This window comes from Carcharodon carcharias, chromosome 5 (assembly GCF_017639515.1).
Source record: "Carcharodon carcharias isolate sCarCar2 chromosome 5, sCarCar2.pri, whole genome shotgun sequence".
NCBI classification, from domain to species: Eukaryota; Metazoa; Chordata; class Chondrichthyes; order Lamniformes; family Lamnidae; genus Carcharodon; species Carcharodon carcharias.
Window position 1 is genome coordinate 199,048,460 of NC_054471.1, and position 24,146 is coordinate 199,072,605.

At 40.8% G+C, this 24,146-nt stretch overlaps 1 protein-coding gene across 3 annotated transcripts in view; it reads right to left on the reverse strand.

The window, feature by feature from the left end:
- Nucleotides 1-24,146, reverse strand: part of gtf3c2 (general transcription factor IIIC, polypeptide 2, beta) — a 115,839-nt gene that overhangs the window by 40,566 nt on the left and 51,127 nt on the right. For all 3 annotated transcript variants that reach the window (XR_005943065.1, XM_041188262.1, XM_041188261.1), the window contains exons 10-11: nucleotides 7,719-7,750; nucleotides 7,422-7,551 (exon numbers count right to left, since the gene is read on the reverse strand). Coding sequence is in view for 2 of the 3 variants with exons in the window: in XM_041188262.1 (XP_041044196.1) it covers nucleotides 7,422-7,551; nucleotides 7,719-7,750 (162 nt within the window). In the remaining variant the exon portion in view is untranslated. The remainder of the gene's footprint in view (nucleotides 1-7,421; nucleotides 7,552-7,718; nucleotides 7,751-24,146) is intronic.

The following is a 24,146-nucleotide window of genomic DNA, read 5'->3' on the forward strand; positions in this document are numbered from 1 at the left end:
AGGAGCACATTCAGCTACCCAAGTCTGGAAGTTACAAAAGTCTGGATGAAGATTTTCAGCAGCATATGGACTGAGGCAGTGGTAGAGATTGGTAATGTTACGCAGGTGGAAGTAGATGGTCTTAGTGATCAAGAGGGTAAGAGTTTGGGTTAAATAGGATTAGAAGATTTCAAACAGTCCAGTTCAGCCTGAGGCACTGTCCAGGGAGATGGCGAGAAACCAATGGCGAGGAAACAGGCTTTGTGATGGGGGTCGAAGTCAATAATTTTGATCTTCCTAATTGTTGGAAATTATGATTCTACCAGGATTCGAAGTTAGACAAGAAGGCTGACAACATAAGTGATGAAAAGTGGTGGTGGGATAGAGCTTGGTATTGTCACCGCACATGTGGAACCTAATGTCATGTCTTTAGGTGAGGTCTCAGGGGAAAATCAGTGGATTAAATAGAGGAGATTGTCAAGAATAGATCCCTGGATAACTCCAGAGGTAATGATGCAGATCAAAATGGCAAGTTTCCATCTCTAAATGGACATTAGTGAATGAGTTGGGTTATTGAGTCAATCTGAAAATTTCATGGTAATTTTTCCTGATACTAGCTTCTAATTTCCAGAATTATTTTGGCTGAATTGAAGTAATAGTGGAATTTGAACTCAAATTGTCTGGATTATCAGCCCAGTAATATAACTATGATAAAAGCAAAATACTGCGGATGCTGGAAACCAGAAACAAAAACAGGAAATGCTGGAAAAACTCAGCAGGTCTGACAGCATCTGTGGAGAGAGAAACAGAGTGTATGTTTCGAGTCTGTATGACCCTTCTTCAGAGTTACTGGATCCTTATAATTTCAGCTGGGTTGGTGACAAGGATGCTGTAATTGATTTCAGCATTGTTGGACTAGAATGAAAGGAAGACAGTTACACAAAATATAGAACTGAAACTGGCCCAGTTTGTCTTGGTGTCCTTCCTCCAGATGAGTAGGTCTGAAACAAAACGGCTGCCATTTCCACACTACTTGCTATCCATTAACCCACAATGGAAGTGTGTGAATGTTAAAGTGAAATCTAGATTGGGCTTGGCTATAGCATCCCTAAAGCTAAACAGGCCATAAACATTCAGGTCTGAAGTCACACAGAAATTATGGCCATTTTAGTGAGTTGCATCTTTACCCATGGTATACATGTCGTAGCTTGAGTTACTTCTCTCAGGAGCGGATGGGTAAGAGAATTAAGGAGAGAAGTAACTTATTTTAAAAATCATAATCACAGAATTTTCCAGCACAGGAGGCGACATCGAGCCTGTGCCAGTTCTCCAAGTTACATACCCTGGTCTTTCTTCCCATCATTTGATAGGTTAAGTACAAGGTAAAAAAACAATTGAGGCAAGCACAATGGGCCTGGCGGTCTTTACCAGAAATGATTAAGCTTGTGAGGAAGATCGCTAAAATCTTTGGGGCCCTGTCGCAATAACATTTTCTGTATTGATACCTGCAGTCATAATTTTGATCTATAATTCTCAATAATTCACTTCATAATTGGCATTACTGCAGTGTTAATTACCTAACCATGTCCCTTCTTGAAGTCACACACCACTATAAATCTTATCACACGTTTAATTGCATCATGCCAGCTTTACCATACGAATCAGACAACAGAAAGGACAGATAAAGTCACGTCTTAAACTAAGACAAATTGTTTAAATACTTTAAAAGTCTTGCTGTTCAATAATAACATACATAATAAAAATCAGCTGACTGCCTGTACCTTTTGAATTGCTTCTAATACCTATTCTACCTAATCTGTCAACCACTTTATGCACTGAAAGTAGAATTCTAGTCAGGCTCTTACAGGTAGCTTAATTATGATATATACTTATAGCACAAACCTGAAGCATTTCTTCGGAAATATTGTTCGCGCATTGCTAGTCTGCGTTTGATTAACTCTATTATAATAAAGCTTTTGTCCTCAAAAACATACCCATACAGGGATTAGGTTGGATATCAAGTTGAAGTTTGGGTTGTGCAAGTAACTGGGCTGTGCCTATAAGACCAGGTTAATTTATAAAGAAAGAAAATTTTATAAAACATACAAACTGGGAGCAGTTAATTGGAAGAGTTGATCTCGGGTGCAGTGTGAAGTACTGACTCCTTGAATCTAGTCCAAGAATGGCGGAGGTGCAGATATCTATAAATGGAGTTGGATATTTTCACAAGAAATTTCTCAGTGATTTTATGCAAAGGAGTACATGATAGTCCTCTCATTTCAGAATTACTAGCATTTCAAGCTTTCTCCTCAGGATAAACCCAAGTGTGTGGAGAAACTGTCGTGGTCACTACATCTCAGAGAAACTCTTCTGCTACGATGGGTAAATTTTTTTATTTTTCTGGTGGAACGTGACTGGAGAAAACTGAAATTGGCGGAAAGAGCTTGCATAATTAACTCTAACATGATTAAGTAATAAAAGTAGAAGGTAACATATCTTAAAAGGAGAAAAACACAGATTTACTCAGTAAGAAAGAAGATTGACAGCTAGGCTCAACTGACAGGACATAAAAAAATGGGTCACCACATAGTCATATAAAAGAAACTTAATTATAAAGACATGCTCTCCCAATGAGCAGTCTTCAGACATTTTTCCCCTTCAGGTTATGTTAGATTAATGACCATAATTCCTGATGGAAGAGCTTTACAGCGGGAGAGTAAGGTAATTAACTTGTTCGGACTTACTGTTCCAAATGTTAAACAGTGCTTTTCCTTAAGTTTATGGCCATAAAGACTCATTTTGAGATCTTTTCTATTCAGTTGAGAATAAAAATGATTAAGACGGTACATTAATGAACCTAAAGGATCAGAGTTCTTATTCCTGTAAGTGAAGTGACAACACAGGAAACTGGGTCTTTATAGGGCTGAATTCTCTGGTTGGCGAGCGGAGGCAGGGCCCAGTCGCCAATGTGTAAAATGACGCAGTGATGTCAGACAGGTGTCCCAACGTCACCGCGCATCATTTAGATTCTCAGTTTAGCGGGCGTGCAGCCGACTCAGCTGCACACCCACCGAACTGTCAAAGGCCTATTAAGGCCCGTTAAAAACGAATTAAAACAGTTAAATGAGCTGTGGGTGGGGGGGCAGGTGAAGAGCCCAGGCCTTTGCATTTTTCATGAAACCTCATCCATGGGCGGGATGAGGTTTCATGAAATGTTTTAAAATTCAATAAAAATTATTTTAAAAATTCATCGACATGTCCCAGCTCATGTGACACTGTCATATGAGGGGGCATGTTTTAAAAGTTTTTTTTCCCCTTTATTTAAATTTTCAAATATCAAACTGATCTCCCTGAGGCACCTTTTTCCCATAAAGTATTTGCTTTATATCATAACGCTAGTCGATTAGCTGTGTGAAAAAGGTAATTGATTTTAAAAATACCCCTTTGCATTATAGTTTCAGTTGTGTAGACAATGAGAGTTGATGAGATTATTATTGCCTGCTTTAGTTTTGGAACATTTATATCAAGAACATTTTATTGAAACAACTTTTTCTAAGGGGAAAGAGTTCCGGTACACATGATATTATATGGGGTTATTACCTCTACACAAAAAGTATAGCATTAAGCTTATATAATTACTTTCTATGGCGCCATCAGGTGCAACGTTGTTCGATTTATTTTTATATTTGTTCATGGAATGTGGGCATTGCTGGTAATGCTAGCATTTATTGTCCACCCTTAATTGCCCTAGAGAAGGTGGTGGTGAGTTGCCTTCTTGAACCATGCAGTCCTGGTGGCGTAGATAGACACACAGTGCTGTTAGGGAGGGAATTTGATCCAGCAACAATGAAAGAACAACGATATAGCACCATGTCAGGATATTGTGAGGCTTGGAGAGGAACTTGCAGGTGATGGTGCTCCCACATATTTGCTGCTCTTCTTTATGTAGGTGGGAGAGGTTATAGCCTTGCTGCAGTGTATCTTGTAGATAGTACATACTGCTACCACTTTGCACCAGTGATGGAGGGGGTGAATTTTTAAGGTGGTGAATGGGGTACCAATCTAGCTGGCTGCTTTGTCTTGGATGGTGTCAAGCCTTTTGTATTCTTGGAGCTGCACTCACCCTGGCAAGCATAGAGTATTCCATCACACACATGCCTGACTTGTAAATGGTGGACAATTTTGGCAAGTCAGGAAGAGTTACTTCCCAGCCTCTGACCTGTTTCTGTAGACACAGTATATATGAAGAAGAGTCATATGGACTCGAAACGTCATCTCTGTCTCTCCCTCCACAGATGCTGTGAGACCTGCTGAGTTTTTCCAGCATTTTTTGTTTTTTGTTACAATATTTATGTTGTTGGTTCATTTCAGTTTCTGGTCAATGGTAACCCCCTGGATGTTAATAGTGGAGGATTCAGTGCTGGTAATGCCATTGAGAGTTGGTTAGATTCTTTCTTGCTGGAAATAGTCATTGCCTGGCACTTGTACGGAACGAATAGTATTTGCCACTTATCAGCCCAAACATGAATATTGCCCAGGTCTTGCTGCATGCGGGCACAGACTGCATCAGTGTCTGAAGAGTTATATGAACATACAAACAAGGAGCAGGAGTAGGCCATTCAGCCCCTAGAGCCTGCTCTGCCATTTAATAAGATCATGACTGATCTGATAGTAGCCTGAAATCTGCATTCCACCTACCGCCGATAACCTATCACCCCTTTGCTTGCAAGAATCTATCTAGCTCTACCTCAAAAATTTTCAGACTCTGCTCCCAGGACCTTTTTAGGAAGAGTTCCAAAGACTCACAGCCCTATGAGTGAAAAGGCTTTGCGGCAACTCGATTTTAAATGGGTGACCCTTTATTTTTAAACAGTAACTCCTAGTTCTAGATTCTCTGACAAGAGGGAACATCCTCTCTACATCCACTTTGTCAAAACCCCTCAGGATCTATATGTTTCAATTAAATTGCCCATTACTCTTCTAAATTCCAGTGGTTACAAGCCTAGTCTGTCCAACCTTTCTTCATCAGACAATCCACCCATTCCAGCTATTAGTCTGGTAAACCTTTTCTAAACTGCTTCCAATGCATTTACATCCTTGCGAATGGTATTGAACACAATGTTGGAGGGAAGAGTCATAGAGTTTTACAGCACGGAAAGAAGCCTTTTGGCCCATCGTGTCTGTGCCGGAATACAAAGAGAACGAGAGCGTTGATGAAACAATTAGAGATGTATGGATCTAGGACACTGCCCTGAAGAACTCCTGCAGCGATGTGCTAGGGCTGAGATGATTGGCCTCCAACAATCGCAACCATCTTCCTTTGTGCTAGGTAGGACTCCAACAACTGGAGAGTTTTCACCTGGATTCCCACTGATTCAATTTTACTAGGGCTCTTGATGCTACACTCGGTCAAATGTTGCCTTGATGTAAAGGGCAGTCATTCTCACCTCACTTCTGGAATTCTGCTCTTTTGCCCATGTTTGGACCACGGCTGCAATGAGGTCTGAAGCAGAGTGGCCCAGCAGCACCCAAACTGAGCACCAATGAGCAGGTTATTGCTCAGTAAGTACCACTTCATAGCACTGTTGCAATCCCTTATATCACATTGCTAATGATCAAGAATAGGCCGATGTGGCGGTAATTGGCTGCGTTGGATATGCCTGCTTTTTGTGGTCAGACATACCATGAAATTTTCCACATTTTGGGGTAGATGCCTGGGTTGTACTGCACTGGAACAGCTTGGCTCAGGGCATGGCTTATTCTGGAACATGTCATCAGTATTTCAGCTGGGATGTTGCCCGGGTCCACAGCGCTTTCTGCATCCAGTGTCTTCAGCCGTTTCTTGATATCATGTGGAGTGAATTGAATTGGTTGATGATTGGCATCTGTGATGCTGGGGGCCTCAGGAGGGGCCGGGATAGATCATCCATTTGGCATTTGTGGCTGAAGATGATTGCAAAGGCTCAAACCTTGTCTTTTGCACTGACATGCTAGACTCTGCCATCATTCAGGATGGGGGTGTTCATGAAGCCTCCTCTTTGTTAAATATTTAATTGTCCATCAACATTTACAATAGGATGTGGCGGAATTGCAGAGCTTTCATCTGATCCGTTGGTTGTAGCATCGCTTAGCTTTGAATTATAGAATGCTTCTTCTGTTCTGCATATACGTAGTCCTGTTTTATAGCTTCACCATGTTGATGCCTCATTTTTAAGTATGCTGGGTGCTTCCATTAGCATGCTCTCCTACAGTCTACATTGAGTCAGAGTTGGTCCCCTGATTTGATGGTAATTGTAGAGTGAGAGATATGCCAGGCCATGAGGTTACAGCTTGTGCTTGAATATAATTCTGCTGTTGCTGATGACCCACAGCTCCTCATGGATGCCCAGTTTTGAGTTGCTGGAACTGTTCTGAACCTATCCTATTTCGTACAATGGTGATGCCACACAATGCATTGGATAGTGCCCTTAATGTAAAGATGAATGTCTCCACAAGGGCTGTGCGATGGCCATGTCTATGACAGCATTAGTAGAAAATCTGTGACAGGTAGATTAGTGACGATGAGTTCAAGCAGGTTATTCCCTCTTGTTGGTTCTCTCACCACTTAGCACAGGCCGAGATTGACAGACAAGTCCTTCAGGACTCGGCCGGCTTGCTCAGCAGTGCTGCCACTGAGCCACTCTTGGTGATGGACTTTGAAGTTCTGTGCCTTTCCTACTTCAATGCTTCTTGCAAGTGGTGTTCAACATGGAGGAGCACTGATTCATCAGCTGAGGGGGGAGGTGGCAGGCGATAATCAGCAGGAGTTTTCCTTGTCCATATTTGGCCTGATGAGACTTCATGGCATCCAAAGTCAAAGTTGAGAAGTCCCAGGGCCACTCACCACCCACCCCCCCCCCCACCCCTCCCCCCACCGTAAACCATTGTGCCACCACCTCTAGGGGTCTATCCTGCTGGTGGGACAGGACACCCCAAAGGATGATTATTATGAAGGAATCCTCCCAATTTTCACAAGTCTCCAGATATTAGTGAAGAGGACTTGCAGAGTTGACTGGACAGTGCATAGGTCAATAGTGGGTGGTCCGTCTGGCTTTATTCTTACTTGATTATTCTGTAGCAGCTTGATACAATTCAGTGGCTTGCTAGGCCATTGCAAAGGGCAGTTATGAGTCTACCACATTGTAGTGAGTCTGAAGTCATATGTTGGCCAGACCAGGTAAGGATAGCACATTACCTTGTCCAAAGGACATGCTAGCAATTACACAGTACAATTTACAGGTTAGTTTAATGGTCTGATAAGGCAATAGTTTAAAATATATTCATCAATATTATTCTATTGTTTGACTTATAATCACAAATAATAAAGGAATTGCACAGTACAGACTTAAGTGCTGGGGCAAGGAATGTGATTTTGAAGTTCTAAAACTCAAACTGCTACATACCATCATAAAAACCTGCGGCCAAATATTCATGTTCCCCAGAGGGCATCCAGTCGAGACAGAAACATTGTCCACATTGTGAGGAACCACTGAACTGAACTGATCCAATCTCCAGAATTACTGTACATTGCACCTGCAAAGTAATAATAATGTTTAGTAATTAATAAAAACTCAAATTAAACTGGTTTGTAAAAGGTTACATATTATTACAAAGTATAGAAATGCAATAATTTAGTACACAACTTGTCATTTTAGACACGTTTTAATCCTTCATCTAGGTAAATTGTTTAAATTAATTACCTTGCATATGATTGGTCCTTGAATAGATGAAGCTATAAAAATGAAAAACAAGACTTTTCATAAAGAATATTGGACAAGCTGACAAATATCATAAAGAACTGTATTTATTACATTTTGTTTCTGAACTATGTAAACATAAATTTTAAATTAGATTTTGCCACTTATAAGGCCTTTGCAGATAATTACCCCTATTGAAAATTTTTATCTTTCGTCACTTTTTAGAAACTTTCTCTTATCTTTGTTTAATCTCATTGTTCTTTCCTGCTCCTTATTTTGATTTCTGGACACAATATAACATTAAATTAAACATTCTAAGTTACACTTCCTAGTTTTGACTCTGCGCTACTCATTAATAATTCTTCAATCTGATTGGTTAATGTAAGACACAGTGCTTGCCTTGTTCATACTGGTCCCAGGATCCCTGTTGAGGTGATCTATCACACAGCCATATACCACAAGTCACCACAGGAAAGCCCACAAAAAGTCCATAGGCAGCTGCAAACGTAATTAATGGTAAACTACAAACCAGGGCCATATTTTTGTCTTGTAGGTGGGACTCTGTATAGGTCAAGGGGTTCTTTTCTGGTTGGTAAGAATGTGAATAATTTTAACTGATTATACATTGTCTAGCTTAACATACGGCTGGTTGTAAATGTAACCAGCAACAGATCTGAATATTGGATATTATTAGCTTTGAAATAAGTTAGTGTAATTAGCAGGTTATCAGCTAAAACACCTTCACTTAATATTGGTGTTATGACTGTCTGCCCTTGCAGCTGGCAATGAAGCTTGTGAAAAATCTGTCCACTGAAACATTATTTTTTATATTTCTGAAGAATGAATTGACACTAATGAATCTTCCACAATGCAGCTCACATATGGTGTTTTAATAATAGAATTAGTAAATCATATGAAAAACATACCAATTTGCTAAGATGGACCAACAATTGAATTGGCTTTTGTCTTTTCAGGCCAGAAAGCTTAATTTTGTAAGTATACACAGTCTGAGGTCACTCAGATTTTAATTGTCTTCAGGTTAGGGAATTTTGCAGGTTTAATGGTGTTTCAAGTAATGGTCCCAACACACCCAGCGTTTTAAAATTATTTTGCAAAGATAATAAAGTATAGTATATACCGTTTCTCTTATATTACAAGTGGATCTCCAAAGGCATTGCAAATAGTACACTGATTGATATGTTGTATGATATACAAGGACAGGAGTGCTATATACCATAAAGCACACGTTAGACTCCCCCTAACATGTAGCTATATCCTTTTATGGCCAAGGGATCAATGTAATATTAAATGAACATAGGCTTTGGTCAACCTGATTGTGATTGTTTGGTAAGGTAGCTCTGTAGATGAGAAAGGGATAGGATGTTTCAAGTTGCACGCTGCGACCAAGCAGCAATATAAAACATTTCTAGGTTTCAGGGTTTAGGGCAGACATCCCCAACATTAGCTGATGGGTCTCCTTTCTGTTATCAGTGCCAAATCTTCAAAAAAAATGTGCTGGACAAAACACAAGCTAGAGTTATATATAACCTGTTATATATTAAAAAGCAAATGGGACTATCTTAAAACACTGCCCACCCAGCAGAAAGTAGGCAGTTCAAATCATCCAAGTGACTTACCTGCCAACATTCTGCTGGGACCTCACTGGCTTCCATTTTAAATTGCTCTTCTGAGCAGGCAACTAAGGCATCCATTTGAAGCTGGCAAAGGTCCTTATTTCAATATGTAGATGGAGGCCTGATAATAGCTTCCAGCACTGACTGCAAAATTAACCACTGCCCTGGGTGGGGAATCTGTTATGGCTTCTCTGCCAGGAAAAGATAACAGAAAGAGAATCCACCCCAGAAGAAGCCCAAACAGAACCATGTTTCTTTTAGAAAACAATATTCCCTTGTTGCCAGAGGTGGAGGGCTCCTCCTGGTGCCGCAAGGAAAGATTACTCCATCTCTGCTCAGGGCTACCCCTTCCCTTCCCGCGAGAAGGGCGTTGTTAGCAGCTTTCTTTGTTGTCAGTGACTGTTCCTGTCTCCTACTGGCCAAATCCAACTGGTCTGTTAGTCAGCTGTTGTTTTCCACCTTTTTTGAGAATGGGGGCAGCTGACTTGCAACGGGCAGGACAGTTAAAATCACCCAGAACCCTCACTGCCAAGGGCAGCGGGGATTGTTGACACTTGCCTTGGGGCAATCCCTGTTGATTTACAGCTTCCCACTAAAAGAGCAACAATTCCTATATAGGAAACTCACACTCATGAACCCCTCTCTCAACCTCCCACCACCCCACTTAGAATGGACCAGGAAGCCATCCTACACCTGAGTAAAAAATAATCAGGCATATCAGAAACTTCTTATCCTCAAATTTCTTGCACCCCCACCACCCTCGCATCCACTCAATGAGCAGGTTTTACAAGATCTGACCAAAACCCAAAATAAGTGTCACTCTCTCCAACCATGCACCCCCACCTCACCCCCAACCCCAACAGAAAAGACAATTTTGGATTAGGTAGAAGATACAATTCCTACCCCGTAGTAACTTCTTGGTGTGAACACATTGTTTTGATAACTGTGAGCCAAGGGGGAGAAGCTTTTTAAAAAGTGTCTGTTCACCAATTGCACACAGTAAAGTAATTTCACAATAACCACTAATGCATTAGTATCCAAGGGATAACTGTCTTTGTTCTAGTTGCTACCCCAACAGTTGACACTAATGGATTGTGAAAAGCAGCATCAATATACAATACAAGCTTTCAAGCTAGGGAGCACTGCAGCTTAAAAGGCTATTAAGCTAGAATATAGACTGTTCAAATCGTTCATTTTCTTTTTGAATGTAATATGATAAAAGAAACTCTTTATTTTACAGTAAACAATACTGGTACTGTCTTTAACAGTCAAACGCACATCTCCACTGGGAACTTGATTAAACGAGGCAACCTTATTGTACACAAAAAATCAATTATCTAAGCACCAACACCTCAAAGCAGCAAAAGGTAAGTACTCCCAAGTGTCAGATTTATATTTATTACAGGTCTCTAGATGAAGCCACAAGCAAAAGGCAGTGAATAAATTGAAAGTATTCATGTTGCACACTATATGGTTTTGAGGTTGGTCTGAATTTTGTAATTACAATTGCACTGTAAACCTCAAGAGAAAATTGCCTGCCAAATTGATGATAAAGGATTCTTAACATTAATTAACCTTCCAGGACCTTCTTCAGGAGCTCTTATCTTTCTAGCCACAACTCACATTGCAAATAGCACTGCCACAGATTTTTCTGGTAAATAATGGGAAAGTAAAAATAATGTAATGTAAGCAGGTTACAATAAAAAGGGAAAAGGCAGAGACCAAATAACATTTTATGGAACTGACTGTTGAATGTAATATCAAATTAAAATGTATTTAAAAATATATATTTTTAAAACCAATATTTTTCGCTCTTGAAGGTGCTGACTCTCTTGCTGGGATCCAGCTCTGTTGGTATGGTATTGATCATCCTCTAGTAACTTTTACAGTGGCTATTATACATGTGTGAGCCTAGGCAGCGGTATCACAGATAAGCCTAATTTATCTTAGCCTGATGAATGCATATGCAAATTTCCAAAAAGCAATTAAGAGTGAGAATTGGGCAATATTCCCTTCCACAATCTAGGAGAACCAAGACCAGGTGAAGCATCTTGACTGCTATTTCAACTGAAATCAGCTCGCTCCACACATACATGAGCTTAGACTTTTTGTTATCAGAAGACTTATGAATATAAATCTGCAATATGACATTGAACTGGAGTGAGCGTTGGGGACACTCCAACACATAAGGCAATGGAGCAGTATTTGGCCAGTTTGTTCCAGACTTCAGTCACATGCTTCAAAATGGGGTTGGTGTAAGAGGGGCCAAGGTGAGGTAGAGAATGAGGAACCATAAAAACTGAACCTATCCGATAGGTACAATATGCTTGCCTCCTGCAAGGCTAAGGACAAAAATTGTTGGAAGGACAGCCACAATGCGGACAATGGCACCTTGAAGCAGGTTATCCAAAGCTGGGAGGGAAAGCCTAATGTGGTAAGCTGTACGGGATTCAATAATTAGGGGGATAGATATCATTTTTTGTATGTGGGATTGAGAGTACTGTACTGGTTTGTTGCCTACCGAGTACCAAGGTGTGGGGTATCTTGAATCAGCTTGAAAGGATATTGGACAGGGAGGGGAGAATCCAGTAGTTGTGGTCCATGTTGTGACAAACGATTATAGGAATGATATAATAAAGAAGTCTTCTTGGAAAGTACCATGAACCAAAAACTAAATTAGAAAGGACCTCAAGGGCTATAATTTCTGGGTTATTACCTGAGTCATGTAAATTGGCACAGGATAAGCAGATTAGAGTGATCACATGGCTGAAGGAGTGGTGTGGGAAAGAGGGGTTCCATTGCTTGGGACACTGGCACCAGTACTGGGACGGGAGTGAACTGTATCATTGAGATAGACTCCACCTTAACCAGGCTTGGGACCAGGATCTGATTGGAAAGGATAAGTAAAATGGTCAAAAGGACTTTCAACTATTAAGTGCAGGATAGGGTTTAGGTGGAAAGATAATATACATAATAGCTCAAAAACAAACAAAAAGGGAAGATAGTGGAATAACAAACAGAAATTGTGCTTTGAGGGCCACAGGTAACAGGAAACATGAAGGTGCAAAGCAATTAAACCAGCAAACAGAAATAGGAAATCTATGAACAAAACATTAGAGCAAAAGGACAAGTTAGGGGATGCAACCCAAATAAGCATTCTTTGTACAAATGCACAGTGTATAAGGAACAAACTGAATTAATTGCATTCAACTTGGAGGTTATGACATGGTAGCCATTACACAGACATGGTTACAAGACAGTCAAGGATTGGGATTGAAATATATCAACTTGTAAAGTTGACTGGAAAGATAGGGAAAATTAAGGATGAAATCACTTCAATCTTAAGCGAGGGTATAACAAGAGATAAGCAGGCAGCGGAGACTTTATGGGTAGAATTAAATAATTTAAAAAATTAAAACTAGCAGTTGTGTCTAGGCCCCTGGCAGTAGTTGTGAAATGGTAGCATGTATAAATGCTGAAGGTAGACAAGCATGTAGCAAAGACAAGAGTGGTTTGAATAGGGGATTCAAACTGTCAGGGAGATTGGAGTAAGCATGTTAGCATCTTCTAGAAAGATGGTGAATTTCTCAAATGTGCCTATGGTCATTTTCTACAATATTTCCTAGAACCAACAAGGTGGCATACCATATTAGATTTAGTGATGAGTAATGAGTCAGATTTAGTTAACATCCTAATGGCACATGAACATTTATCAAATAGAGATCATCATATGATCAAGTTCAACGTGGTGTTTGAAATGGCAAAGCATGGAACAGCTTCTAACATTCCAGATTCCAGACTTCAATGTGATAAGACAGGCTGTCTTCTCTGCTGATGCTGCCAGACCTGCTGAGTTTTTCCAGGTAATTCTGTTTTTGTTTTAGACTGTCCACAGTAAACTGGGCAAATCTGTTCATGAATAAATGATAGAAGATCAGATGTTCAAAAAATAATTTAATGAGATACAGAACCCGCTTATAGTCCTAGAGGGCAGAAGTTCTCCAGCCATAGACCATAAAGGGAGTAGGAGACAAAATCTACAAGAAAAAGCACACAAAAATGCCAAAAAAGCTCAAATTCTGGTGAATAGAAAAGATATAAAGAGCAGCAATGGGATGGCAAAGCAAATGGTATGGGCTACAAAAGGGAGTATGAAAAGAAACTTGCAAAATCAAAATCAATACAAAAGGCTTTTACAATTACACTAGGGGAAAGAGGGTGGTCAGGAGCAGTGTGCTCTCCTTGAAAACTGATAACAGTGATGTTGTCAATGAAAATAAGGAAAAAGGAGATGTGCTGAATAATAACTTTGTAACAGTATTTACTGTAGAGAAAGAGGTCAGCATGCTGGACAGCCCAAGAAATCTATTAACGAATCAGAGACAGGGGGCAGGATTTTACCATTGGTGAAGGGTGGGGGGGGGCTTGTCGACGCGTAAAATTGAGGCCATTGACTGATCGAATAAAGTAATTAGTGGACCTGCCCATCCAACATTAAGGTTGGCGGGCAGGCCAAGAGACCCCGCGGGAATTAGATAAAACATGAAAACCTCATCCACCGGCAGAGTGAGGTTTCATGTAGGGTTTTAAAAGTTTTAATAAAGTTTTGGTTGGAAATTATGAACATGTCACATGCGGGCACATGTAAGGGAAATTTTTTTTTTCTATTTTTAATATTTTTGCACTTAGAGCCAATGTCCCTGAGGCTGCACTTAGCCTCAGGGAGATGAGTGCGCGCTTTTGTGCACATGCGTACTCTTGATTTTAAGCATTCCCCCCGCCGCTCGCACAGGCAGCGCATAGCACTTCCCTGCGACGTAACGCAGGGTGGGCCTTAATTGGCCCATTCATGTAAAATGGCGTCGTGCCTCCAATAGGGGGCGCCGACCGGAAGCGTGCCTACACGCGCTCACCCATCAACTTCTCTCCCCGACTGGGGGAAAATTCAGCCCAGGATATCAATTAAATTAATGTAAGCAAGATAACAGAAAGAGAGAAATTAATGGTTCTAAAGAGCAACAAATCTCTAGCACCAGATGGTTTCTGTCCCAGGGTATAAAAAAAAGGTGAGAACATTGCAGATGGCTTAACTATAACGTTCCAACTTTTTCTTGATTTAGGAACAGTTCCTTTATTGCCCAAGCCACTCTGCCATTTAAGAAAGGTGACAGAGGGAAACCAATAAATTATGGACCAGTTAGCCGGACATCTGTCATCAGGAAATTGCTAGAGTCTATTAATAAGGATAGATTGACTTAACAACGTGAACATTTTCAGCTAATCAGAGAGAACCAGCACAGGGTAGGTCATGTTGGATGAATCTGACTGAATTTTTATGCAGAGGTGATTAAAGTAGTGGACAGGGGAATATCTATCGATGTTAATTATGTGGGCTTCCAGAAGACATTTGATAAAGACTTTCATAAGAGACTGTTAGCTAAAGTTGAAGCTTATGGAACTGAAGGCAAATTACTGACCTGGTTGGGAAATTGGCCAAGTGAAAGGAGGTAGAGAGTATGGATGATGGGCAAGCACTCTAATTGGCAGGATGTGAATAGCGGTGTCTCGCAAGGTTGTGTGTTGGGGTCTCAACTATTCATTGCCTTAATTTACGGTTTAGATGATGGGATTGAAAGCCACACAGAGGTGGCATTGTAAGGAGTGTAGTTGGAAGCATAATATTACAAAGAAATATTGTTAGATTAAGTGAATGGGCAAAACTGTGAAAATGGATTTCAAATTTGAGGTCATCCATTTTGGATCTAAAAAGGATAGACCAGAGTAGTTTCTAAATGTTGGAAAGCTAGAAACAAGCTAGAGGTCCTGCTAACTTGGGGGTCCAAGTACATAGACCATTAAAATGTCATGAATAGGTACAGAAAGTAATCAAAAAAGCTAATGGAATGTTGGCCTTTATAAAAGGAGTATAGAATACAAAAGGGTAGAAATCCTGCTTCAGCTACATAAAGTCCTGGTTGGCCTTGGAAGAAGTGCAGCATAGACTTACATGATTCATGGTAGAAGACACTAAAAGCATTACAATAACTGTAGAAAATCACAGTGCAAAAGGGACGGAGGTTTATTATCATTATTAGAGAAAAAATACAAAGCAAACTAATGGGACTAAACTGATAAGTCCCCTGCACCTGATGTCTGTATCATAGGGTCTTGAAAGAAATGGATGCTGAGATACTGGATGCATTGGTTGTAATCTTCCAAAATTTGCTAACTTCTGAAAGCAGTTTGGAAAGCCACAAATCTGACACCTCTATTCAAGAAAGGAGGGAGACAGAAAGAGGGAACCTATAGGCCAGTTTGCATGTCATTGGGAAAATGCTGGATTCTATTATTAGAATAGGAGTAGCAGAACATTTAGAAAATCATAATACAAATAAGCAGTGTCAACATGGTTTTATTAAAGGGAAATAATGTTTGAACTATTTATTAGAGTTCTTCGAGGATGTAACATGTAGCGTGGATGACAGGGGACCTGAAGATATTATGTATATAGATTTTGAAAAGGTATTCGATAAGGTGCCACGTAAAAGATTACTACACAAGATAAGAGTTACATGGTGCTGGAGGTAATATATTTGCACGTGTAGCGGATTGGCTAACCAACTGAAAACAAAGTCTAGATAAATGGATCATTTTCAGCTTGGCAAACTGTAAATAATGGGTGTGACAGCAGTCAGTGCTGGGGCCTCAAGTATTTACAATCTATATTAAAGAACTGGATGAAGTGTATTGTAGTCAAATTTTCTGACAATGCATACATAGGTGGGAAAGCAAGCTGTAAGAACACAGCATGCAAGGGTACATATTTAGGTTAAATGAGTTGGCAAAAAATTGGCAGATGGAGTACAATGTGGGAAAATGTGAGGTTATCCACTCTGGTGGCAAGAATAGAAAAACAAAATATTACTTAAATAAAGAGGTTGGAGAATGCTGTGGTACAGAGGGATCTGGGTGACCTTGTTACATGAATCACAAAATGTTAGCATGCAGATACAGCAAGTATTCAGGAAGACAAATGGAATGTTGGCCGTTATTACAAGAGGGATGGAGTATAAAAGTAAGGAAGTCTTGCTACAACTGCACTTTTGGTGAGACCACACCTAGAGTATTGCGTATAGTTTTGAGGTCCTTATTTAAAGGGGGCTATACTTGCATTGGAGGAAGTTCAGAGAAGGTTCATTTGGTTGACTTCTAGGATAAAGGGGTTCTCTTATCAGGAAAGGTTGTACAGACTTATATGCATTGGAGTTTAGAAGAATGAAATGTGATCTTATGAAACATGAGATTCTGTCAGGGAGGGGAGAGGGTGCTTGACAGGGTAGATACTGAGAGGATGTTTCCCCTTGTGGAAGAATCTAGAATTGTGTCCTCTGCATTCCCTCCTTGCCCACTGAGCATTTTTGTTTTGCAATACTTGTTATACAACAGCAGTACATGATCTGAGAACGCATAAGTCTTTTAGCTCATTTCTCATATTGCCAGCAATCAAACACACCTGTAGTATGTTTCTGTCTTAACCTAATACCATAACAGATTGAGCCCTACCTGCTACCACTAGCCTAATGCCAACTTTGCTTTAGACATTACAGTTTTATGGTATGGTTAACTACACATCTCAATGTTACTGTGGCTTGAAACCCTCTGCTATGCAGAAGCACAGTGAATGTGAGCTCAGCGTAATGCTGTGGTAGGATACTGAAAAAGCGAGGAACCTGAGTGCTGTAATTTCCTGCCTGATGTCTCTGTTCTTTCCCTAATTACTGCATTAAATTACATGGCCTGGAAACCAAACCTGGGACTTTTCTGATTTGGGAAACTCAGCTGATTACTCGATGAACACACTGCGCACAATATACTAAATCATGCATTTTTTTTAGTTTTTAAATATAATAGCTAATCTAAAGAGTTACTCATAGAATAAACACCATGTGCTATCTTCAGGTCAAAAAAGGATAGAGGACAGGAGACCAAGGTGGAAAGAGTGGAAGCTAACAAACGATCTAACAGGAAAGATGAGAAAAGACCTCTGCAACAGTGATTTTCCTATGTGGCTGTGCAGTGTGGAGGCCGCTTGTTAATATTAACGTTCAGTGGAAATGGACTGATATTTCTTCTAAACAGAGAGGGGCCACAGTAATCCAGCTCAGTTTGGGTGAAGGGGAGGTAGTCTTCTGATGTTGCTCTCAGTGAGGGGTGTTCAATGTGGATGTGTTGTCCTGCACCAGGACCATATAAGAAAATTCGGTGCTGCGAAATGACATTTTTATCTCTTAACAAGCTGCCTAACTACCAAGCTCTTCCTGGTTAGGTTTACCATGGGGTAAATTTACACCCGTGGCACATTCACTATGACCCAACAATGTGCTTTTATCAAGGTCGTTCAATTTTTGTATGTCGCCGTTGCCAAAGTCAAGTTGCAGTCTATCAACATACCCAAACATAGTAGTTCAAACTAGCAGCATTCACGGCAAGGCAGGAATCACAGATGTTAATCAATAGAAGCCTTATTAGATAAACTTAGCTCAAGTGTAGGGCTTTATGATACACAGTATAAAAATTGTCAATAATTAACGAAACAAAGATACTGAAACCATTTGGAATTTTAATCCTATTTTTTAAAACCATAACACAATGCACTCCAATGGTTTACTACCTTCTCAAATCAATCAAGATCAACTGAATCACAAACATTTGCATGGGGTGTTGTAAACCAGGGCGAAGCAGAGCTGACAACAACTATGCTTTGAGTGTCCATTTATATTTCTTCACCACAATCTTAGCTTCTCTGACCCCCCGAGAAATGCTCGTCTTACTTAGGCATAAGTTGTCTAAGACAAAAAAGGCCTAAGCCTAGGTTAAGCCCATTCACTGATGCTGGCTCAGTGTTAGGAAAAGTTAGAAATGAACAAGTTTGGTTGGAGGCAGTCTGTATAACCTATATATTCTGACAGTTCAGTTTCAACAGTTTCAAGTATATTTTCATGGACAACTAATGGACCATGCAACCTTCAATAAATCAGAAGTCTATTCAATGAACATCAAGCACATTGAGAAGTTTACTGGCAAATCAACATAAAAGAATATGACACATATTTTGAATAATTTATGGCTGAAACTTAAGAATAGGAATCAAACCACAGAATTTACTGATTGCTTTTCAGTCTCCGAAATAGGTGGCATGACTCTCTTTCAGAACTATCTGAATCGATTTTCAACATCCATTCCCTTACATTACATCTTTGAATTTCAGACTTCAAGAGGCTATGGCTAAGCATAAAGCAAGTGCTGGGGATAACCAAACCAAACAGCCAGAGGCAAATCAGTCAAGCCATCAAACAAAATGTGAAAACAAGAGTTACTGAAAAATTACAGCAAGTCCAGGGTAAAAATTAGCTAAAGTGACATATATAAAGAAAATAAATGTGTTCAGGTATCAGTTAAGTCTCAATCATTGCATCAATTAAAACAGTCATTATGCTTTGTCTGATCATGACATAAAAGAATTGTAGAACAACTTTCAGTTGAAGTTATTCCCTCGGCTGATTGAAAAAATTCAAAATTTTTGACTAATTTCTCAAATCAAGAAAATCTGTGGAGCTGCTCTCAACAATGATGCTTAAGAAGAAGAGAGAATTTATTACTTCCCCACTGGACCAGTTCATTCAGACGGTGATGATACATTAGAAGTTCATAAGCCTTTTATTACACTTTTTAATCTCCAAACACTAACTGGTATTTTATGCCAGTCAGTCTCAGAATGTGCATGCAGCGGAGGATATCTTTACCGAGCTTTGAGTAATGACGAGGAAGGCTAGAAGCTGTAATAGTATTCTTGAATTTGAAACTAGTTCAGCTAGGGTAAACCAAGGGAAATTAAATAAGACTTAAAAATTATTTTACTGACAAGCCTCCAGTCATTACATGGTTGATATACTGCAACTGTTTCCATTACTAACATGCATTCTAAGTGTGACGTTATACATCACCGATTATCTTTATTTAACAAAGTACTTATTTAACAAAAGCTTCTCAAGGGTTTCAAAATTTAAAATAGGAACAATTTCATGGAAGTTAGAAAACAGTTTGATCGCATCAAATACTAACACATTTTGAAAAAGCAATTGGAAAGTGTAGTTCTGCTTTCAATCATAGAAATAGGAGTAGGCTATTCAGCCTTTCAAGCCTGTTCCAGTCAATTAGACCGTGGCTGACCTGCAGCTTACGTCATTTACCCACTTTGGTTCTGTAACCCTTTAATACCCCTAGATAATAAAAATAAATTCAATCTGAGATTTGAAATTTTTAATTGATGTAGCCTCCACAGCTTTGGGCTGAAGAGTATTTTCATTACACTGAATTAGTATACAGTATTAGTATACCTATGGGATACAGTATTTTCATGATTAATAAGCTTAGCTTTCTGTAGTGCAGTGTTGTGTAACTAACACCTTCTTACAAAACAAACCATGCCACAAGGTGTCAAGGAGGCATCCAAGATCAGGACATTGGCACCAGTTGGATCTGATTATCACCAGATGTGACCCTGAGTAGCACTCTTAATTTAGCTACGATAGCGCTTACTATGATACCGATCGCTCCCTTGTGCGCACCAAGGTTAGGATGCAACCCTTGAAGTTTTTCTTCATTCAAAGCAGAAATGCTGCCTTCATATCAGCGTCAGCCGTAATGCCTACGCAGATAAAAACCAAGGGTTCCTTCACTCAACTGAACAGGCACTCTTTGGCACTTCCGCACTGAGTGCAGAAGCAAAGTGCGACATATTTCTAGACACCATCTACAGTACCGCATTCTCAACATATGGGAAGAAGAGCTGAAAAACGTCGACTGGTTTGAGATTAACATCACTGTGATGGAATCCATCATTGAAGCCAAGAAGTCCACTTTCATTAAGTCCAAGAGAGATTTGAGCAAGAAAACTCTGAATGCACAAAAAGCTGCTCAAAGGAAGGTCCACCAGATTGCTAGATGCTGCACCAATGACTGCTGGTTACAACTCTGCCAGAATATCCAGATGTCCCTTGACACAGGGAATGCTAGGGGCATGTATGGGGGGGGATCAAAGAGGCAACAGGTCCAGATCCATCAGCAACGAAAATGGTTCCATTGAAAATAAGGGCAGAGGAGGTTATCAATGACTGCAATAAACAGATGGAGAGATGGGTCGAACGCTACCTTGAGTTGTGCTCTAGGGAAAACTATGTCACCAAGAAAGCTCCAGACACCATAGAAAGGTTGTCTGTTGTGGCAGAGCTAGATATCGAAGTAACAGTGTAGAAGCTTAGCAAAGCTATTGATTTGCTTGCCATGGACAAAGCTTCAGGTGCTGATGTTATACCACCTGAACACATCAAGCATGGGATACCAGCACTCTTAGAGTATCTGCACAAACTTCTTTGTCTCTGCTGGAGGGAGAGGACAGTGCCCCAGGATATGTATGATGCAAAGATTGAAAACCTGTACAAGAACAAGGGCAGCCACAGCGATTGCAATGACTATCAAGGCATCTACCTGTTGAGCATTGTGGGAAAAGTATTTGCCCGTGTTATCCTTGTCAGACTGCAGATCCTGGCCGAAATGCTTCTACCCCAAATCCCAGTGTGGTTTTAGGACTGGAATATATACAATTGTCATGATCTTCTCAGTCCAGCAGCTGCAAGAGAAGTGTCGTGAACAAAGGAGACCACTATATATTGTCTTCATCGATCTCACCGAGGCATTCGATCATGCAAGCAAAAGCGGTCTATTTAAGCTGTTGGGATAAATTGGCTGCCTTCTGAAGCTGCTCAATGTGATCTCCTCTTGCCATGGCAACATATTAGATAAGGTCAGCTATGATGGGGCAACATCAGAATCCTTTGAAATCTGCAGCGGAGTCAAGAGGGTCGTGTTCTGGCATTGACAGTCTTTGGCACGTTCTTTTCTTTGCTTCATGTCATCTACAGAAAATCTAGTGTCATAGAGTTATACAGCACAGAAACAGGCCCTTCGGCCCATTGCATCCATACCGGCCATCAAGCACCTATCTATCCTAATCCTGTTTTCCAGCACTTGGCCCACAGCCCTGTTTGCTATGGTGTTTCAAGTGCTCATTTAAATGCTTCTTAAATGTTGTGAGGATGTTTACTTACATACCAAAACTGATGGAAAATTGTTCAGCCTTGCTTGCCCGAGATACAAGACAAAAGTGCACCAAGTCCTCATCAGGGAGGTGCTCTCCACTGACGATGCGGCACTAACATTTCAAACTGAGGATCACCTTCAGTGGCAAATGGACAGACTTGTCTCACACCTGTGATGAGTTTGGTTTGACCATCAGCATCAGAGAGACAAATGTCATTATCCAGGATGTTGCCATACCAGCACTTCTTAGCATTAACAAAGTGATGCTGGAGGTTGTTGATAGCTTCACATATCGAGGCTCCTCAATCACCAGCAATCTGTCTGTCACTTGATGCTAAAATCAACATGCGCATCGCAAAAGCTGCAGCTGTTATGTCCAAGCTGAGTAAGAGTGTGTGAAACAACAGCAACCTGACTGAGGACATCAAACTGCAAGTTTACCCAGCCTTTGTCCTCAGTGCACCCCTCTACAGTGGTGAGACCTGGACAACCTCTGCTAGGCAGGTGAAAAGGCTGAAGTCTCCAACCTCACTGTCTCAGACGTAAGCTTGGCACCCCTTGGCTGGGCAAGGTCACCAATTCAGAGGTCCTGGGGAGTGTTAATTCCATCACATACACTCATTGTTAAAACAATGACGCCTGTGCTGGCTTTGTCATGTTCATTGGATGGATGACGGTTATATATCCAAAGACCTTCTGAACTGTGAAATGAGCCACTGGGTCACAATTTCTTGGGCATCCATACCTCTGCTACAAGGACACCTGCAAGTGAGATATGAAGATGGCGGACATTGACACTGACAACTGGGAGACAGTTGCTGACGATCGCGACATCTGGAGGCTGACTGCTTAGAAGGGCACTGGAAGAGGCGAGCAGAAACGAGAAGTCCAGCTGGTCAAGAAGAGGGCCCAGAGAAAAGAGAGGCCAGCAAATCTCAGCCTGTGGTCTTCCTCTGCCAGAAATGCAGCAGAGACTGCCACACCAGAGTGGGACTCCTGAGTCACACCAGGCAATGCCTAACATGGAGTTGACCAGCATGATGCAAACCATCATCTTATGCGAGGGAAGGTAACTACATTAATAATAAAAACCAACCAATTTCAGTTTTGAAATTTCCAACTGATGTAGCTTCAACAGCTTTAGGCGGAAAAGTGTTCCAGATTTCCATTACCATGGATCAGTTATACAAGTGCACCCCTGGGACACAGTATTTTCAAATTTAATAGGCTCAGCCAGTAAACTGAGCTCCTCAAAGTTAAAATAAAAGATTTTCCTCCAAACGGATAACACTACCACCAATAACTGTATTTATAGTTTCTTACGTAGGAAAACAACAAACACTTGACAGGAGCGCAGTTGGACAAAACTTGGTGCCAAGTTAAAGGAGATATTAGGTTGCTTAGTCAAAGAGGCAAATTTTAAGGCAGTGTCTTAAAGGAGAGAGGAGTGGGGAAATGAAGGAATTCTAGAGATTAGGGCTTCATGGGTTGAAGGAAGTGGGGGATGCCCAAAAGCCCAGAGAGGAACGCAGAGTTCAGAGGGCTGCAGGTGGATTACAGAGATAGGGAGGATTTGAACACAAGGATGAAAATTTTAATATTGAGGTGACGGTGGACCGGGTGCCAATGTAGGTCAGTAAGCACAGGGCTAATGGGTGAAAAGCACTTGGTGCAAGTTAGGGAAGCAGAGTTTTGGATGAGCTCAAGTTTACGGAGGATGGAAGGCTGGCTACGAGAGCAGGGAATGGTATCACAGTAGTACCGTGACTGTACTATTAACACAGAGAGCTGGGGTAATGCTCAGAAAACATGAATCCAAATCCCACTACTGCAGCTGCAGGGGTAATTGAAATTCAATGAATTAATTAAAGTCTAGAATAAAATGCTAATATCAGTAATGGTGACTGTAAAACAATCAGATTGCTGCAAAAATGCACCTGGTTCACTAGTGTCCTTTAGGGAAGGAAATCTGCCAACCTTATCGGTCAGGCTGACGTGGGATGCCTGGCCCACAGCAATATCATTGACTCTTAGATGCCCTCTGAAATGGCATAGCAAGCCACTGAATGAAAAAGTCAAATAAAAATAAAACAGGGCAGACCATTTGGCATCAATCTACACATAAGATACGACAAAAGCACATCCAGCCCAGTTGACACTGCATAGTTCTCCTCACTAATATTTGGGGACTTGTGCTAAAATTGGAAGAGTTGTCCCACAGACTAGTCAAGCAACAGCATGACGCAGTCATTCTCACAAAATCATAATGTCTCCTATGTCCCAGACAGTTTGGATCTGTGTTCTCCCACAAGCAGAGCAGGCCCACCAGAAGTGAAGGCACGGTGGTATAAAGCCAGGCGGGAGAGGCCCAGGGGTCCTCAACATTGACAGAGGGCCCCATGAAGTCTTATGGCATCAGGTCAAATATAGAAAAGAAACTCTTCTGCTGGTTACCACCTACTGCCCTCCCTTAACTGACGACTCTTGGGTAATCCTCTATGTTAAACACCACTTGGAAGAAGCACTGAGGGTAGCAAGGGCACAGAATGTACTCTGGGTGGGGGACTTCAAAGTCCATCACTGGGAGTAATTTGGTAGCACCATTACTGACTGAGTTGACTGAGTCCTGAAGGACATC